Source organism: Eublepharis macularius, chromosome 7 (genome assembly GCF_028583425.1).
Source record: "Eublepharis macularius isolate TG4126 chromosome 7, MPM_Emac_v1.0, whole genome shotgun sequence".
In the NCBI taxonomy this organism is placed as follows: domain Eukaryota; kingdom Metazoa; phylum Chordata; class Lepidosauria; order Squamata; family Eublepharidae; genus Eublepharis; species Eublepharis macularius.
The window spans coordinates 7187197-7205728 of NC_072796.1; the positions used below are offsets into that span (position 1 = coordinate 7187197).

Sequence of the window (18532 nt, forward strand, 5' to 3'; positions counted from 1 at the left end):
GAAACTGGTCAGATATATAGGTGGAGAGGGGAGGGGGGAGTAGATACAAACAGTAGCTTCCATCACCAAAGTAATTTCAGCATATTTGGACTGCCAAGTAGGGTTGCCAGCTCCAAGTTGGGAAATTCTTGGAGATCTGGGGGGTGAAACCTGGAGAAACCTGGAGAAAGTGGGGTTTGGGGAGGGAAAGGACCATGGCATGGCATAATTCCATAGAGTCCACCCCGCAAAGTAGCCATTTTCTCCAGGTGAACTGATCTCTGTGGCCTGGAGACCAGTTGTAATTCCGGGAGATCTCCAGCCACTACCTGGAGGCTGGTAACCCTACTGCCGAGTGTGTTTTGGCACATGGTCGCCAGAACCCTGAATAGGATTGAGCAGGCAGGATGAAATCTCATCCAAAGAGGGGATCTTTCTGCACTGCTTTCAGAATCTGCCAGATCCGTTTCTCACTTCTTGGCAACCTGAGAATTCATAAACCATCTCATTTCATAGAGCTGGGAAACAAATGGCATAAAAGTAACTGTTTACAAGTTCATCCCTTGGCCATGGACTAATGAACTGGGAATGTCCCAGATGCCAGGAACACTGAGATATGTAGTTTCACCAAACTGTGAAGTGCTTAACGCTGGAAACTACCTGCCTTGGGCTTCTCATGCCTGGAAAACTGCCTTAAGCATGTGAAGCAGTGTCCTGGGTGCAAACAGACCTGCAATATGTATTTTTTAGGGTAACTGACATGTCCCTGGCATTTGGAAGGCTACTATTCAGCAACCTTTCTCCCAGGAGATGATGGGCTCTTCCACTCAGGCTTCTCATGAGGCTTGTTTAGGGCCCCAGTGGTTACCAGATGTGTGTGAGAGAAAGGCTCAGATGCTTGGTGGATACTTGGGGGAGGGGGAGTCCATAGTCCATGCTATGGAATGAGCTCAGAACTTTGTAAGATATTTTCCAGTTTTTCAACATACCTCAGCCCTTTTCAGACATCACGATTACACATACCAGGAGCTCACCAACCCCCGTAATGGGAGTGGATGCTACCACTGGCCTTCTGGATATGTACAGCCGCTCAATTCTCAGTGCTTCTCATTGATTCCTCTGTGATAAAGCAAACAGGCTGCAATCTAGGCAGAACCTGTTTTGAGGCGGGTGGGGAGACAGAGTCTGCACTCACAGCAAGGCACTCCAAAAGCACCCCCTTAGGGAAAACAGACCCTTCTGTTGTAATGGATTAATAATATACCTATTATGTTTTTTACTGTTTTTACTTTGTAGACTTATTTGTAGACCATTCTTGGCCCTTTGCAGTTGTCTTTTTGTTATGTTTTACCTTCTTTCTTTTGTTCTATCTTTTAAATTTTCCACAATAAAAATAAAATAATTTTTTTAAAAAGGAAAACAGACCCTTCCCTCTGTCGTGTCTAGTTAGGCCCTCCTCCTCACTGGGAAAAGAAAAACATGGTGGCACCCTTGTGTTCGTACCCAAACCCTCACCCCGGCAGTTGCCAGTCTGGCTTCCACTAAAACAAAAATTCTCCATGACAGAGACTCCCAGTGCTCTGGCCTTTTCTTCTCCCTTCTGCCTGTCATAATTAGGTATTATCAGGGCTTTTTTTCTGGGGAAAGAGGTGGTGGAACTCAGTGGGTTGCCCTCGGAGAAAATGGTCACATGGCTGGTGGCCCCGCCCCCTGATCTCCAGACAGAGGGGAGTTGAGATTGCCCTCTGCGCCACTTGGCGGCGCAGAGGGCAATCTCAACTCCCCTCTGGCTGGAGATCAGGGGGCGGGGCCACCAGCCATGTGACCACTTTCAAGAGGTTCTGGAAGTCCGTTCCCCCGCGTTCCCGCTGAAAAAAAGCCCTGGGTATTATAATAATACAATAGTATTTGACTAGTTCAAGTGGAATTGTTACTATTTTTATCTGTTTCTCTGAAGAGCTGAGATGTGTTCTATTATTTATATTATTTACTTCTTTGGTCCAGTGGGGACCAAAGCAGCTTAAATCGTTTCCCTCTCCTCCACGTTATTCTCACCACAACCCTGTGAGGTAGGTGAGGCTGAGTGTGTTTGACTGGCCGAAGGTCACTGGAAGAGTGAGGATTTGAACCTGTGGATCCTAATCTGACACTCTGCACTACACCACACTGGCTCTACTAGTCTTTTCGATTTTTTTAACAATACTTTTAGCAAATTGTATTTCCATATGTAACAGCTGATAATGCCAATACAAAAAACCTGGACAGCTGCAGCTTGACTTGCTTTTCAATGACGCCTCAGGAGGGCTGGGGTCCAGCTAGACCTGATTCTTGTTTTGAAACTCGGTGGAATCCAGCCCAGTGTGGGACAATCCACTTCCCCGGTGCCTGGTGTGGCAGTCAATTTGCAGCGCAGGCCACGCTCACCACATAAACAGCTGTCAACCTGGATGTGCTTCCGAGCCCACTTAACGTATCTGGGTAACGGAGTCTGATTGAATGAATGCCATTGGATGTCATTTGATTAACCAACAGATTTCTCTCAGGCTCGTCGTTGCGTAATCCAGGAAGCCCGCCTGACATGCTCGTTCATCATATAGATTACTACCTGAAGGCAAGCAGTATAGGTAGCCTTGCGTAAATGCCCACTCCACAGGCTTTGTAATTTTGCTAATGAGCTGTTCACTAGAGTGCAGGCCAGTGTCTCATTTGATCTGATGGGTAAATTGTATTGTGCTCCCTAGCAATCAGAGAGCCCTTTCTTTGCTGCAGAAATGGGCACGATCAACAGTCACCATACGTGGGCGTTCTCTTTTGTGGCCCCCGTCTTATGTAATGACCTTGCCTGAGGAGAGTCTCCCGTGCTTCTGTCGTTCCTCAAATGATGCAAAACTGAATTATTCAAGAGAACATTTCTGTAAAGGTGACGGGGCTCTGCTTTAACAGAATTGTTCAAATGAGTGCTTATAATCTCAGCATAACCAACCTTACAGGGTTGTCATGAGGATGAAAAGGAGGAGAGGAGAAATACTTTGGGTCCCTTAGGGTTGCCAGCTCCAGGTCGGGTAATTCGAGGAGATTTCAGGGGTTGAGCCTGAGGAGGGTGAGGTTTGGGGAGGAGAGGGGCCTCAGATGGGTATAATGCCATAGAGTCCACCTTCCAAAGCAGCCAATTCCTCCAGGGGAACTGATCTCTCATGTCTGGAGATGAGTTGTAATTCCAGGAGATCTCCAGATCCCACCTGGAGGATGGCAACCCTAGTTACAAATAATACATGTTCCCGTGAAGAGTAAAGGATCCACTCAAAACGCGTGTGGACTGCTCCCAGGTATTGTTGAATTGGCAAAGTAGGATGCATCTGACTAGAATACATATGCCTGTAACAAGGAACAATTTTTGTAGAGCGCTAGTCATCCAAAGTCCCTGTTGAGTCAGTGTCTCAGTATGTCAGATCAGTGTACAAGCTCAGTCTCAGCATCTTCTCCCTGGAGTCTCCCTCTGAAAGTTTTTTGCAACCTTTAAGTCTCTTATTTAATGTCCAGAGAGGTTGAAATGCCCCATTCTCGTTTCTGAATGTTTCCATTTTTAATATCTGATTGGTGGCCATTTCATAGAGGCGGTCTAGTCTGGCCAATGTACATGGTGGAGGAGGGCATCCACAGCCCATTGCCTATAGTCAAGCCCTGAGATACAGACCCACTTGTACTGCTGTTTCAGATCGGGACAGATACCTGCAGGATTTACACCAAGTATTTCTAAAAACCCAAGTTCTTACCTGGAGAGGTGGAGGGACAGATCGGCAGGACTAGACAGGTAACCCAGAGTCACCTACTGCAGCCTAGGCCCAGCAGGGAAAGCAGCAAAAGGCTCTCAAGCGTGCACAGCTAAAACCTCCCCGACACATGATCAGGAATCAGCAGGTTCTCCTGGAGGATGTTGCAGCCAGGTCGAGGGTTGCCAACTTCATGTTGAGAAATTCCTGGAGATTTGGGGGTGCAGCCTGGGGGGGGGGGACTCATTAGGGTATAATGCCATAGATTCCACCTCGCAAAGCAGCCATTTTCTCCCAGGAAACGGATCTCTGTCATCCGGAGATTGGTTGTAATTCTGGGAGATCTCCCTGCTCCAGCTGGAGGTTGGCAACCTTATCTGTGGGGGTATGCCAGCCCCTGTTTACAGCCAGTCCCCTCCTCAACCTGAAGCAGCTACTCAGCAATAACCAGGGCCATTTCCACACGGCTTACCTTCCCTCGGAATGACCCAGAACATCACGCAAAAAACGCGGAAGATCGCGTTTTCTCGTGTGAGAAAACGCAATCTTCTGTGTTTTTTGCGCGATGTTCCTGGTCGTTCCAAGGGAAGGTAAGCCATGTGGAAACGGCCAAGGAACCATCCAATGGAAATACAAATCCAGGGGCTAGTGCCAGCAACAACCTCCCAATACCAGCTCTGTCCTCACACCCATTGAAGTGGCACTATTTTTATTTATTTATTTACTTACTTACCTACTTACTTACTCTCATATTTCATTTATACTCCTTCCTTTCCCCTCCAAAGCAAATGACATCATTCTCCTCATGTCCATTTTATCCTTGCGACAACCCTGTGAGGTAGGCAAGGCTGAGAGTATGTGACTGGCCCAAGATTATCCAGCTAGTTTCTTTGCCAGAGTGGGGATGGGAACCTGGGTCTCCCAGATCCTAGCTTGGCACTCTAACCGCTACACCACACTGGCTTTCACCGGCTCCCTATCACAGAACTCAGGAAAGACCTCATCCACTGAGACATCCTCTAATCCTACTATATAAAAAGCAAGCCATATTGGCGACAACTCACTTTTTATCCTCGTGCCAGGTTCATTGCTGACGACTCTGGCCTTGAGGCTGTTGCGAAGCATCCGCTTGCCGCCAGGAGGGGGCCCGCCGAATCGAGGGCCTAAGCACTCCTCCCCGCGCCTCCCCTCAGTGCCCCCCCACTCTGATCTCCAAGCTACTGAGAAGCACCTGCTTGCCACTGGGAGGGGGTCCACCGATCAGTTTGAGGGAGCCTGTTGTATTTTTTCACACAATGGACATTGTTGCTAGCATGATATAATCTATCGTGTACGAACAGTGTACTTCTGCCGTTAAATGTACACTCTCTGCATCTGATCAAGTGGTCTCTGGCTCACAAAAGCTTTTGCCATGATAAATTTGTTAATCTTTACAGTGCCACAAGAATTATTTTATTAGTATGGGTGGAGGGCAGGGCTTTTTTCTGGGAAAAGAGGTGGTGGAACTCAGTGGGTTGCCCTCGGAGAAAGTGGTCACATGGCTGGTGGCCCCGCCCCCTGATCTCCAGACAGAGGGGAGTTTAGATTGCTGGCGCGGAGGGCAATCTAATCTCCCCTCTGTCTGGAGATCAGGGGGCGGGGCCACCAGCCATGTGACCATTTTCAAGAGGTGCCGGAACTCCGTTCCACCGCGTTCCTGCCGAAAAAAAGCCCTGGTGGAGGGGAAAATGACCTCTCAGTTGTGTCCAGGATCACAGAATGGAACACTCTGAATGGAATTTGTTTGCTGTACCCAGGGCAATTTTACACTGCCACATGTTGCAGTTACTGTTGCAATCAAATACTGCTGCATTCATCGTAAGATTTACCATAAAAGGGGCTTAAAATGGCCAGAGGGCAGATGAAGCAATTTAAAGGTAACATGAAACCGTAGGATGGTTTCCATGGCAAGGGAAATGCAAGCATTGCTGAACTCTAGGAGCACCTGACTCATTTCATTAATGCATTTTTACTATGAAGAAAACGTTTCCAGTACCTTGATTCTTTTCTTATTCTTTCTCAGCTCTCCATGAATTCCCAAGCGACATCTTTACAAATGAGGATCGGCGGCATGGAGCAGTATTCTTGCACGCCTTCTGTGTGAGTCGCCGTTTTCCTATATATAGATCTATGCATATTTATTTATTGCTTCGATTGTTAAGGACTGTCTTCATTTTCCCACAATGATTTCCAGGGCAGATGAGGACGTTGTACAAGTGAAAATATGAAGCAGTATATAAAATTAATCAAACAATTTAAAAAGTAATCAACAAATTGGTAACCTGGACTGGAAATAACTGCAAATTTTTTTAAAGAAGTATTAGCTTCCTTTGAGGGTCTGAATCCATTTTGAATTGATCGTGTGAGTCAGAGCTGTGTTGAAGCTGATTTAACTGGCATTATTTTCTGGGTGTCTGGGCCAATTCAGCCTTTAAATTCCTAGGAGAATTCTCAGGCCACATGTGCACCCCCTTCTCCTTCCCAGAGAGAGAGAGAGGAACAGAGTTGCACTGCATTTATTTGTGCCCAGGAGGTGCCTGGCTCTCTAACAGGATCATCTGGGCTTTGTATTAGTGCCCCTGGGGGTGAGCTGCCCAGTGGAGTAAGAGTTTCTTCTCTGATTTCAGAGCGTGGGTTTTCCACCTTACTTGACAGCCTGTTCATTTCTTGGTTGGAAGCAGCTTGTCATCTCCTCTTCCGCACATTCCTATTGCATACATAAGAAGCTCCCAGTTGACGATCTCCCAGCTTCCTGAGGGGTGATATGCCAAGGGATTCTTGAGCACAGCTGTGCTCATCTTTAGTCCAGACAGGGAAAAGGCACAGAACATTCAGCCATATAATTATCCATTAACCTAAGTGTAGGTTTTCAAGTCTTAAGATGTAACACTCCACTTCCGCCAGCAATGATGTTACAAAAGACGATGCATTACCCCCCCTAACCTCCGCAGCACTGGCCCTCTGGATGTCCTCTTGGGCTGCCAGGTGCCTCCTCTCAAAAGACAGTTCTTCTTTTATCAAAGTGCTCCTTATTTCATAAGGCAGGGTCCACCTGTGTCTTGTGTTCAAACGCACCTCACTTTAGAAGATGTGATGCCTTCTGCATGCTCCTTCTCTTTTGAGCACCAATCCAGAATCCACTATTGCTCCAATTTTAAATGGTTATAAGTCTTAGAAAGTGAATAGCAGTGTGCTCTTGTGGAAATTGGAAGTCCTCAGTGTGATCTTTGAGCAGTAATACTGATACACAGGCCTTCTTGCCTCTTTCTGGGATTTGTTTCTTTCTTCCAAAGGGCTCTTCCACTTAGCCCAAATTCCATTTGAAGGGGGGTGCCCTCTCTGAGACTGCCGACTACACAAAGAGACAAGACAGTTTTATTATACAGTCTGCAGATCTTTCAGTAACACGGTCAGTAAAATATAGCAATTGTACATGTTTGATTAACAGAGTTCTTTTGATATCCAGGATCTAGACTCAGTGGTTTCATTGAAAAAGAGGGAAATTTGTTCAGCGATATGTAGGTTCTCCTCAGCAAGAAAAAAGGGGAATCAACTGTTTTGCTGAATAGCCGGGTACCGTAGCCAAGAGTAGAGCAATTACATCATCTCTCACTCCTTTCTAATAATTACAAAACAACAGCACATGTGTGATATAGTCTCTGTCGAGGACAAAGTAGATCTTTGGAAGGAATGTGCTTGTAAAGAGCATCAAGCATTGCTGATGGCAAAATGTTACAGTGTTGGTGTGCTAACGTGAAAGTTCTCCTTTGTTTTGGTACAGGGGAGATTTTAAAATAGCTTGCACAAATACATTGCTAATGGTCAGCATTCAAGACTGCACATAACACAGCTAACATAGTGAACAGCGGTAAAATCTCTTTTGTGAAGACAAGGAATTCCCATAGTGTTTAGATCTGGGACACCATTGGTCTCAGATTTCTAAAGACCGACCGGTCTGGCTTGGTTTTGGCTGTAGGCGAGCCTGACTTCCTTTCAGTTTGTAACTCAGGTGACAGACATGCACAGCCATCAGTCGTCCTCCCCACCAATGCTTTAGGTGTGTGAGTGCCTTTTTCTTTAATTTTTAAAAGTGTCGCATCCACTTTCCTTCACAATTAATAGCATTTCAATTATTTGTTACAGTTTTATTAATTGTTTTTTTTAATTGCCTTTTTAAAAGGAAGCTTTGTTGAAGTGCAAAGCTGCTCTGGGGGGTTGTGATAATACTTTCTTGAGGACATCACAGTGGCCCCACCAATCAGTACTGTGCATGGATGACTTCTGCTTCAAAGTTGGGAACTCAAGAGTCTCTCTACACGAGACATCTTACATGAGGATGCTCAAGTGTAGGGAGACGCAATGTTAGCTGGGAAGCGTTTTTTAAAAATTTCACCTCTCTCCACGAAGATAGTTTAAAGACAGAGCCGGCGGAGACTGCATCTCAGAGGATTTGTTAATTGACAGAGCCTTGAAGGAGGTGAAGATGAAATTAACAAACCCTCTGAGGAGCAATCTCCGCCTACTCTATCTTTTTAAACTACCCTAGTGTAGAGAGGTGAAATTGACAGAGCCTTCAGGGAGATGAAGATGAAATTAACAAACCCTCTGAGGAGCAATCTCCGCCTGCTCTGTCTTTTTAAACTACTTTAGTGTAGAGAGGTGAAATTGACAGAGCCTTCAGGGAGGCAAAGATGAAATTAACAAACCCTCTAAGGAGCGATCTCCACCAGCTCTGTCTTTTAAAACTATGCTTCCTGGCGAACATTGCATCTCCCTACACTTGAGTGTCCTTGTGTAAGATTTCTTGTGTAGAGAGAGACTCAGTCATAGAGATAGGCTTGCCAACTCACCCACTATGGTGAGCAATCTTCTGTTACCCCCTTCCGTCCCCCACCGCACCTCTAATGAGTGGCAAGGGGAAACGGGGGCGGGGGGAGAGATTGCATATGTGTCAACAGAATTGACATCTCCAATGCACTAGGATTTTGCTGATCTCTAGAAGTTGGTGAAATTTTTGAGTGTCCTTGATAACACTTCTGGGTTTAAACCAGAAGAGATGGTGATACATACCCAAGAATCCTTTTTCCCCCATGCCCTGCCCCCAAAGTCTCCCAAGGGTTGCAGGCATTGACCTGGCAATCCTACCTAGAAAGGAAAGATTCATTGGGACTCAGTGATGTGCAGCTGGATCCAGAGTGGTTCCACTGCTTTAAAAACACGCTTGTCTTCAGGCTGGCACTTCAACCAGTGTTCCCTCTTTTCTGAAAAACCTTGCCTGGAGCTACTGTTTGGATCTGATAGTGGAACAGTAAACTCATTCACATGACACTATTAATCAGAGCAGCACCTCACCCAAGTGCTCCAGTTCCAATTCCAGCGATTAACTGCGTTTGCAGCCATAGCCTACGACCAGAGTGGCATGCTGCCTCAGCAGATGCTTATTCCCTGTGCATGCTGAGATAATGTGAATGCATGGAAACTAGCTAACTAAATATAAATAAAATGCGGGAGCAGGCACTTGCAGAGGAGAACTTGTGGGTGGACAGGAGTACTTAGCCCTACAGGAACTCACTCATTCTTCCCAGCTGCTTCCCCGCTGCGTTCATTTGGCTTGGATCCCAAAGCTCCAGCTGTGGGGGGGGACAAGTTTAAAACATCTGGGGAGGCATTTACAGGGGAGGGGAAAGGTGAAGTGCTTCTGTCACCCATCAGTTCTGTGCTGCAGTGCCTTCCCCACACTTGCATGAGCTTTACAAGCAGTCATTGAGTTGGGAACCCAATCTTTGTCTTCTAATATATAATTCCATCCTCGCTCAAAAAGTGCCCGCACAAAGACCACATGTTGTACATGAATATGCACGTAAGAAATCTTTGACCAAGCATCAGGGGGAGGTGATTTGAAGCAGAGAAGTAGGGGGAGGGGTGTTTAACCCTTTCCCCAGTAACTGCTTTCCTCCTTGAAGCACCCCCTCAGCTGCTTTCCCATGCGTACCCCTCAATGGATTTTCAGAGTGAATGATTCACACTGGGGGAATTTCTCCCTTCTGGAAACCTTTTGTTTTGATTCACTGGGGAGTTTAAACCCACCCTCGTATGCTCCACACTCCTCTTTCTTCAGAAAGTGCATACTTAAACAGAGAACCTGCACGTTGTGTTTCCTTGCAGTAATAATAGCAGTTGGGGACTAATAACACGTAACTTTTAAATCCACATCTGTCACAGGAATTGAAAAGTTATATTCATCAGTTTATTGCAATTGACTAAACCCCCATTTAGTTTAATTAACAGCCACCTTTGAGAGATTATCAATGCAGTCTTAAACAGAGTTACTCCTTTCTAGGCCCATTGAAATAAATTGGCTTAGACTGGAGTTACTTTGCTTAGGATTGCCCTGTATCACTTAAGAAGGAAATGGTTGCCATACATCATATTCACAGTGCACTAGAGATTTTAAAAAGGCACCTCGTGTGTCACTTGTGAAGGTGGCCCTAAGGTACGAATTGCCACGTAGGGACCTCTTTCGCCTTGAGCGTGCTTGTTAGGAAACGGATACATGTGACTGAGTGTTTTATAGCCCTCCATGCCACTCCATCTAAATTGAAATCAGTTTTAAAATACAAGTGGGAGAAGTGGGCTTTCTTGCAATTCGTCTTTCTTTTTGAATTGCAGAAGGAAAACAACCTGAATTTTTGTGAGACAGTGCATTGAGAGAGGGAGATTGTTTCCCCTCATCTAGGCGATGATGAAACTGAAATTATGAGGGTTCAGTCTCAACCGAACTGGCCATTAATTAAGTCATGCCTGGCTTATCTTGCCTGCCTTTTTGTGTTGGGCTGTTTGATTTTCTGGAATACAAGGTCGTGTTCCAGGCCTGTCCTTACCTGCCATTTCCCTGGCTGGCTGCTTGAATTAGCATTAGTGTAGCAGTGAAGCTCTACATTAAAGACAGAAAACAAAATGAAATATTAACAGCAATAAAATGCTACTCTGAAAAGGCTCAGGAAATCTATGTGTCCCGGAATGACACTTCCTCCGCAAGAAAGCTCTGAGCTGCTGCTCCACACTCAGAGATGTTTTTGCCATACCGTGATGTCTGCACACTCCAACTGTCCCTATTCACCAGAGATTGTCCCTATTTTCAGGTGCCTCTTCCTGGTATTTTTTTTTAAATGCTGTCCCAGTTTTTCTATATGGGGAGATACTGGAGCTGCCTTTTATGATGTTGTTTGCGTATACCCCCAAAGTGTCCCTTCTTCTGAACCTCTAGAGGTTACATCTCCAAACAATAGGTAGAATCAGCCTGCCAATTCATATAAAAACAGACATTGGGACACAACATCAACCTGTTGTTTTCCTTCACTCGCCCTCATTAACTGTGTATCCAAATAATAAATATTCAGTACATTTCAGCCACAGTAATTCTAGCATCAACAGGTCTGTTGTGAGAGTACGTTATCAAATGAAATTAAAATATTATGGTGTCATAGCAAGCAAGGACCAGGGAAGCTCTCTGCAGGCTGCCACCACTCTGGTACAGGTTTCCTCGGAAGGGCTTAGAGCACCCAACCAACCCCTTTTGTTAACTCTTTCCCAGTAGGATTTATTTATTATCTGACTGAATGAGGCATGAGAACCCAGACAGAATAATAAACAACTTTATTTAAGAGGTTTAGTAATAACTGGTGTTTAGAATTTTGTAGATTAAAAAGAACAGTAAACGTTGGTGAACAAACAAAACCAAAACACCCTAACGAGTCTCACTAGACTGTTCCTAGCTGCCTCCTGGTGACCGACTTCAAAATGCCTCCTCCCTTCTGGATGAGGGATGCTTCTGTCTGCAGCAGCCCCTCCCCAGCACTGCTACCTAGGAGTGACCCCCCCTCTTCGCACTGTGGGCGAGGCCTTTTATCCCTTCTCTCAGGTACCACCTCCTACTTCTCTATTGGTGCAATTTCCCCCTCTAAATCCCCTGTTAACCAATCACAGGGTCCAAAGGCAACCTGAGAGATGTAGGCCCTGCAGTCACTCTTGTACAGGCTTCTCTGGAGCCACTAGGCCTCACTATGTAGGCCTTTTATCCCTTCTCTCAGGCACCAGCCTCCTACTTCTCTATTGATATAATTTCCCCCTCCAAATCCCGTTAATCAGCCACAGAGTCCAAAGGGAACCTGCGAGATGTAGTCCCTGTAATCACTCTAGTACAGGCTTCCCTGGAGCCACTAGGCCTCTCTGTGTAGGCCTCACTATATAGGCCTTTTATCCCTTCTCTCAGGCACCACCACCCTACTTCTCTATTGGTCCAATTTCCCCCTCCAAATCCCCTGTTAACCAATCACAGGGTCCAAAGGGGACCTGGGAAATGTAGGCCCTGTAGTCACTTTAATACAGGTTTCCCCAGAGCCACTAGGCCCAGGCCCATAACACGCACGCACGCACGCACGCACGCACGCACGCGCACCCACCCCCGGCTAGACCAAATCATGGGGTCTGGCTATGTGGACCCCATCAATGAGGTCTACAACTAAGCCGTGGGTTGCTCTTTTATAATAAGGGTGCCAGGTGTAGGCTGGGAAATTCCTGGAGATTTTGGGGGTGGAGCTTGGAGAGGGTGGAGTTTGGGGAGGGGAGGGGCCTCAGAATGGTATAATGCCTTATATCCCACCCTCCAAAGCAGTCATTTTCTCCAGGGGAAGTGGTGTCTGTCACCTGGAGATCAGTTGTAATTCCGGGAGATCTCCAGCCACCACCTGGAGGCTGGCAACCTATCTTTTAACCATCTAAAGCTTAATATACAAGCTCTGTAACGCATTAAGATAGAACCAAGTGGGAAACATGGATAAACACCGTAGTGGTGAAACAATGGAGAACATCTATATACAGCAACATAACTAATCATCACAGGCTCTGCAGGATAGAGCATCAGCCACAGTTATTCTAGCATCACCAGGTCTGTTGCAAGATTAAAAGTTATCAAATGAAATTAAAATATGATGGTTGTAAGCAGTACTTCTGAAAATAATGCAGAATAGACATTACAGAATAAATATATGCAACATGTAGCCGGGGGTGAGGGGGGTGAGTGAAGGGTTCTGTCAAAAGTGGTCACAACTTCAGGATATCAAGGTTGTAGATCAGCCTTTTCCCTGGCATGCTAGCTTTCTGAGTGCCATGGCGAAGCACGGTTTGCCACCTGTGCTCTGGATGGACTGCCCCAGAGGATACCAGATCAGCTCAGAATGTTCTGTGTACCTATTGGTCCCCCCCCCCCCGCTTGTTTGCATTGTAGTTTGTTTATGTAAATGGTTTGAAATTATATTGGCCTTTGCTATAAACTGTTTTGGATCCCCGTTGAGAAAAGCAGGATAAGAAATGCTTTACATAAACCACAATAAGTAAATATTCAGCCGCCTCCCAGCTGCAGTACAATGGTCAAGGAAGGACTGTACCACATTCCTTTTTTTGGCCCTAGATTTGTGTCTCTAGAGAGATCAGCATTTCTTCTCAGTCGCAAACTCTGTGCCAGTGAGAGAAGAATTCCAAGCGGATGACCTCCTCTGGTATGAGAGAACTGGAAACTCATCATAATAGACTGCAAACATGATCAAGTTCAGTGGTTATTAAGTGCCAGGGCTTTTTTTCTGGGAAAAGAGGTGGTGGAACTCAGGACCGCACAATGATGTCACTTCGAGTCAGCTGAAACAAGGGGGGAGTTTTTTAGTTTAAATCGCCCTTGGTGAAAATGGTCACATGGCCGGTGGCCCCGCCCCCTGATCTCCAGACAGAGGGGAGTTTAGATTGCTGCGGAGGGCAATCTCAACTCCCCTCTGTCTGGAGATCAGGGGGCGGGGCCACCGGCCATGTGACCATTTTCAAGAGGTGCCAGAACTCTGTTCCACCGCGTTCCTGCTGAAAAAAAGCCCTGTTAAGTGCTAGATTTTGTAATGGAACATTCAAAGCTATAACGAGGCAACCAGGCATGATTGCTTGGCTTCTTGCACAGGGAAGAGAAGTTTAGTAGTCAGATATCATAGTATCTAGACTCCCAAATGAAGGCAAACGGATATCAGGGTTTCATTTGAAGTTTTAGGACTTTAACCACTTCTCAGCATCTTGAAGGGAAGGAATGAAATCTTAGGGCAAGCAGCCAGAACCAAGGCTGTTTGGCTTAACTGGAGGTTTTTACAGTTACCTCCCATGGTGAAGTCAGACCCTTGATCTACTCAGATTGGTCTTGTCTCCTCTAACTGGCAGTGGTTCTGCCAGACCTCAAACAGAGGTCTTTCACATCACCTGACTGTTTTAGCTGGAGATGCCGGGGATTGAACCTGGAACCTTCTACTTGTAAAGTAGATGTTCTACCACTTAGCCATCACCTTTTCCTTTTGGGGCTAGCTCCATCAGCAAGGCTCTTCCTGTGACCTGTGACCAGTTCAAAGGGCGGTATGTGGGAGAGACGCTGATAAGCTCAATTACAAAGCTCCCTTTGTAGGTTTTTACACCACCACTCTATGAAAACTATTAGAAGATATATTTACATACATAAAGTGCAAAAGTGCTCTTAGTGCACAAGGAATACAATCATAAATAGTCAACAATAGTTACAAAATACAATAATCATACAATAGTCATAGGTCATAATCAATCATCATTAATCAATAAATACAATATAGTCAATAAATAAATACTAAAGCTGATTGAAATCAGTAGATGGAAAAGCTCTGGGTCAATAATACAGGATACTGTCAAATTAAGTACTTGTGCATAGTTCAAACATGCAATGAGAATAATAGTCATAAATAGGCTAATGGCACAGGAGTCAGGTCCAAATCCTTTCCAACAATCATAACAAGGATGTGATATTCTTGTCGAAGGTCAGTTTGCTGGTGGAGTTCACTTCAGGGGAAGGCTTGATGGATTCCACCTCACAGCAATGGCTACGCCCTACAGGCTGTTGGCCACATCTGTTTCGCACGCTTGTGCTTTATCAAGGGCAGTCAATTAATCCTACATCCAAAAAACATTTAAAATATTTTATCAACATTCCTACAGACAAAAGAATTGAATTTAGATGCTCATTAAATTTAAACACTCACAGTTATCATAGTCCTTCTGACATATTCCCCAACGGCTCGTTCTGGCAATAACCACTTCCGTGAAGGGGCTGATCACTACGCTATCTTATATTAGTCTCAAAGGGCCATCCCTACAAATAACATGATAAGTCCCAATCCTGATTTAAGCCGATAGGACAGTGTCGGCAGTTCAAAAATCCATTTTGACTCCCGTTGTAATAAACCTTTCTGTAACAGTCTACCTCCTTTACATGTGGCTACCTCCATCACCATGTATCTAAGGTCTTCTTCTGTATGGTTGTGAGCCTCCCAGTGCGCTACCAACGAGGCATCCTTAACATGTCTCCTAATCTTCGATAGATGTTCCTGTATTCTTACTCGGACTGGCCGTACGGTGCTCCCTACATATAAGGCAGGTCATGGACATTGAATGATGTAAATGACTCCTGCCATGCTACAGGTGGAAAAATGTTTCAAAATCATAGTTCTCTTCTCTGCCAATTTCATTTTGTTGCCTTCTAACACACACTTGCAAGCAGTTACTAGTGATCCCTAGCCCAGGGAGGCTCGCATGGCCTCGTCTAGGGCCAGGGCCTTTTTGGTCCTGGTCCCAACCTGGTGAAACTCTCCGTCTGAAGACACCTGGACCCACCAAGATCTTGCATCATTTCGGTGGCCCTGCAGACAGAGATGTTCTGCCAGGCATATGGTTGAGGCCAGCATTAGGATATCATTGAGCCTCCCACCGTTCTCCTGTAAAGCGTGGGGCTGATTAGTGTTGTTGTGATTGCTCACATATGTATCCGGTAGTGTCTCATCTGTTTGTTTTCCTCCCTTTCTGTATGTTGTGGGGCAGGAATGTCTAAGCGACCATGTTACGATTCTGTGTATATACTGATTTTAATTGGTGAATTTTATTGTAGGTAATGCTTGATTGTGAAATTGTATTTTATGATTGTTGTACCCCGCCCTGAGCCCACTTGTGGGGAGGGCAGGTTAAACACTGAACAAACAACTAAACTAAACTAAACTAGCCCCCTGCCGACAGAGACATGCGGATAGAGTAGAGGCTGTAGGACTGGGACATGCCAGCAGTCTCCGAAGAGGAATGAGATCGGGTTGCTAGGTCGCCCTAACAACCATCAGGAGATTGGGAGGAGGGCACACGGGGTTGCTGCACTCATTGTGTCCTCCCTCATGCATGCGTTCCTCCATGCCCTGCCATGATAATATCACTTGCAGAAATGACATTGTTGGGGGGTGGGGGTGGGGCATGGATGCACTTCTACCTTAAGAATTAGCTCAAAATGCTTAATTCCTTAATTCTTAAGGAACTGGCCGTAGCACAAAGTGTACAAGCACTCCTGATCCCGGTGATATGATGTCACTTCTAGAAATGATGTCATCACAGCAGGGCATGGAGACATGTGCACCCGTTTATCTGGGATGCCTGCTTGTGGTGAGAGATTGCCGGGCTGAGAATTTGCCTGTATTAATGGCACATGGCAACTCTAGCCTTGCTGCCATCCGCTCCTGAGAACAGACATCCCATCACACTTGTTGAAAAGAGCTACCTACACTTCCAGGTCATGCCCAGGGTATCAACTGAACCACAGCCTTTCTTCTGGTATTCCTGCCTATCTCCTCTCCTTCCTATCTATCAGCTTCCTTTCTGCTCACCTTTTCTTCCAATTACCTGCTTGGCAATTAGTTTTGCCTTCAACTGACCCCCTGATCCATTTGGAAATTACGTGATATTGACCATGATAATATGGACATAAAGTAGGTTTTCATCTTCCTGAAAACTCATCAGATACACTGAAGCTCTTGATTCACAATGGGTTCAAAACCAGCTCATTTTTAAGAAACAGAAATACTGAAACCACTCTCCGAAGTCTTTAAACTTTTTGTTTGGAGAGGCGAAAAGGAGATGAAATCACGCCATATCCAGGGCTTGTTAGACTCTAAGAAAGAAAAAATTCCAGGGAGATAGTGAATATCTTTGCGGAGTACTATGGAAAGTTATTTTGATCCTCGAGGCCCAAAGAACAAGCAATTGAGGATTTTTTCCCCCTCTAACACTTTCTTCTTCACCTTATCAGATTCGGATAGAAGCCTTATGGACAATCCCATAACCTCGCAGGAAATTTTAGATTCTGTTAAAAATCTGAAGGCCAGTTCAGCCCCGGGAACTGACGGCTTTAGGGCCGAATTTTACAAAGCATTTTCTGCCTGTTCCTCCCTCATGGAGAATAACTTCTACTGTTCCCATTCCAAAAGAAAGTAAAGACACCTTGGATCCGGCATCATACCGCCCAATAGCGTTGTTAAATATTGATTATAAAATTTTTACCTCGATATTGGCTAGTCGTTTAAAGAAAATTGTTAAGAAGCTAATCAAACCAGATCAAACGGGTTTTATACCCAATAGAAATTTAACAGCTAATGTTAGGAGGGCAATGAATATTATAAACTTTTGTAAAACTCAGCAAACAGAGGCATTTGTACTGAGCCTCGATATGGCCAAAGCTTTTGATTCTGTGGAAAAGTCCTATTTTCTCTCCCTTTTTTGTCATCTGAGATTTGGCCGTAGGTTTCTCTGTACTCTCTAGGCTCTTTACTCTTCTACTCAAGCCCAAGTCAAGGCTAACAATCTGAAATCTGGTTTATTTAATATAAATAGAGGTACACGTCAAGGTTATCCGCTCTCTCCTCTCCTTTTTGCACTTGCCGTGGAGCTGCTGGCGAAAGCCCCTAGGCAGAATCCTCAGATCCATGGCATTCAAGTGGGGAATTATGAACATAAGGTTTCGCTTTATGCCAATGACATTTTGATTTTACCTTCTTACCAGTTGACTCTCTAGAATCAATCTTGCATACCCTATGCTTGTTTAGTTTGATTTCAAGTTTAGCAGTTAATCAATCAAAATTGGAGTTGTTTCCCATTAACTTGACCCCTAGTTCAGTAGCCACGTTACGAGCATGATTTGCATTCAAATGGGTTACTAAGAAGATGAGATATCTAGGAGTTTATATGCCTGTACTTATGAATGACATCATCTGGGTAAACTTTGATGAATTTGAAAATTATATGTTGATCCTTTTTTCTAAATGGAAAAAAACAAGGTTATTCATGGTTTGATAAGATCTCACTGGTTAAATCTTTCATTCTCCTTAAGTTTATGTTTCTGTTCCAATCCCTCCAAGTTAAAATACCCCTAAAGAAAATACAACTTTGGCAAAGGGTTCTCAATGAATTTATTTAGTCTTGTAGCAAACCGAGAGTTGAGTTTCAGACATGTCGGCCCTCCAGTTTAGGTGGTCTGAACGTCCCAGACTTATCTTTATATTATGCTGCCTCTTCTTTGACTCCATTAATCCAGGCTTTAAAATTGAACCCAATGGAAGCTTGGAAGCTCTACAGAAAGTTTCTTTTCTTCCCCATTTTCCTTACCATCTGGTCCTTTGCTAAAAACAGGCCAGTTAAGATTTCCTCCATCTTTCTATTAGACAACATACTTAAAACCTGGGACAAATATAGGAAAATCTTAGCTCTGGGTATTTCCCGTAATGTCCTTCATTAATCAAGACTGGTTTCTCCCAGGAAAGGATTTAAGTGAATTTAGGGAATGGAGAAATTCTGGGTTGTCGATGATTATTAATTGGATTAAA

At 44.9% G+C, this 18532-nt stretch overlaps 1 protein-coding gene across 1 annotated transcript in view; it reads left to right on the forward strand.

Moving 5' to 3' along the window:
- Positions 1-18532, forward strand: part of SLC24A3 (solute carrier family 24 member 3) — a 248618-nt gene that overhangs the window by 161458 nt on the left and 68628 nt on the right. The window contains exon 3 of the mRNA XM_054985808.1: positions 5812-5888. Within this exon, the coding sequence (XP_054841783.1) occupies positions 5812-5888 (77 nt within the window). The remainder of the gene's footprint in view (positions 1-5811; positions 5889-18532) is intronic.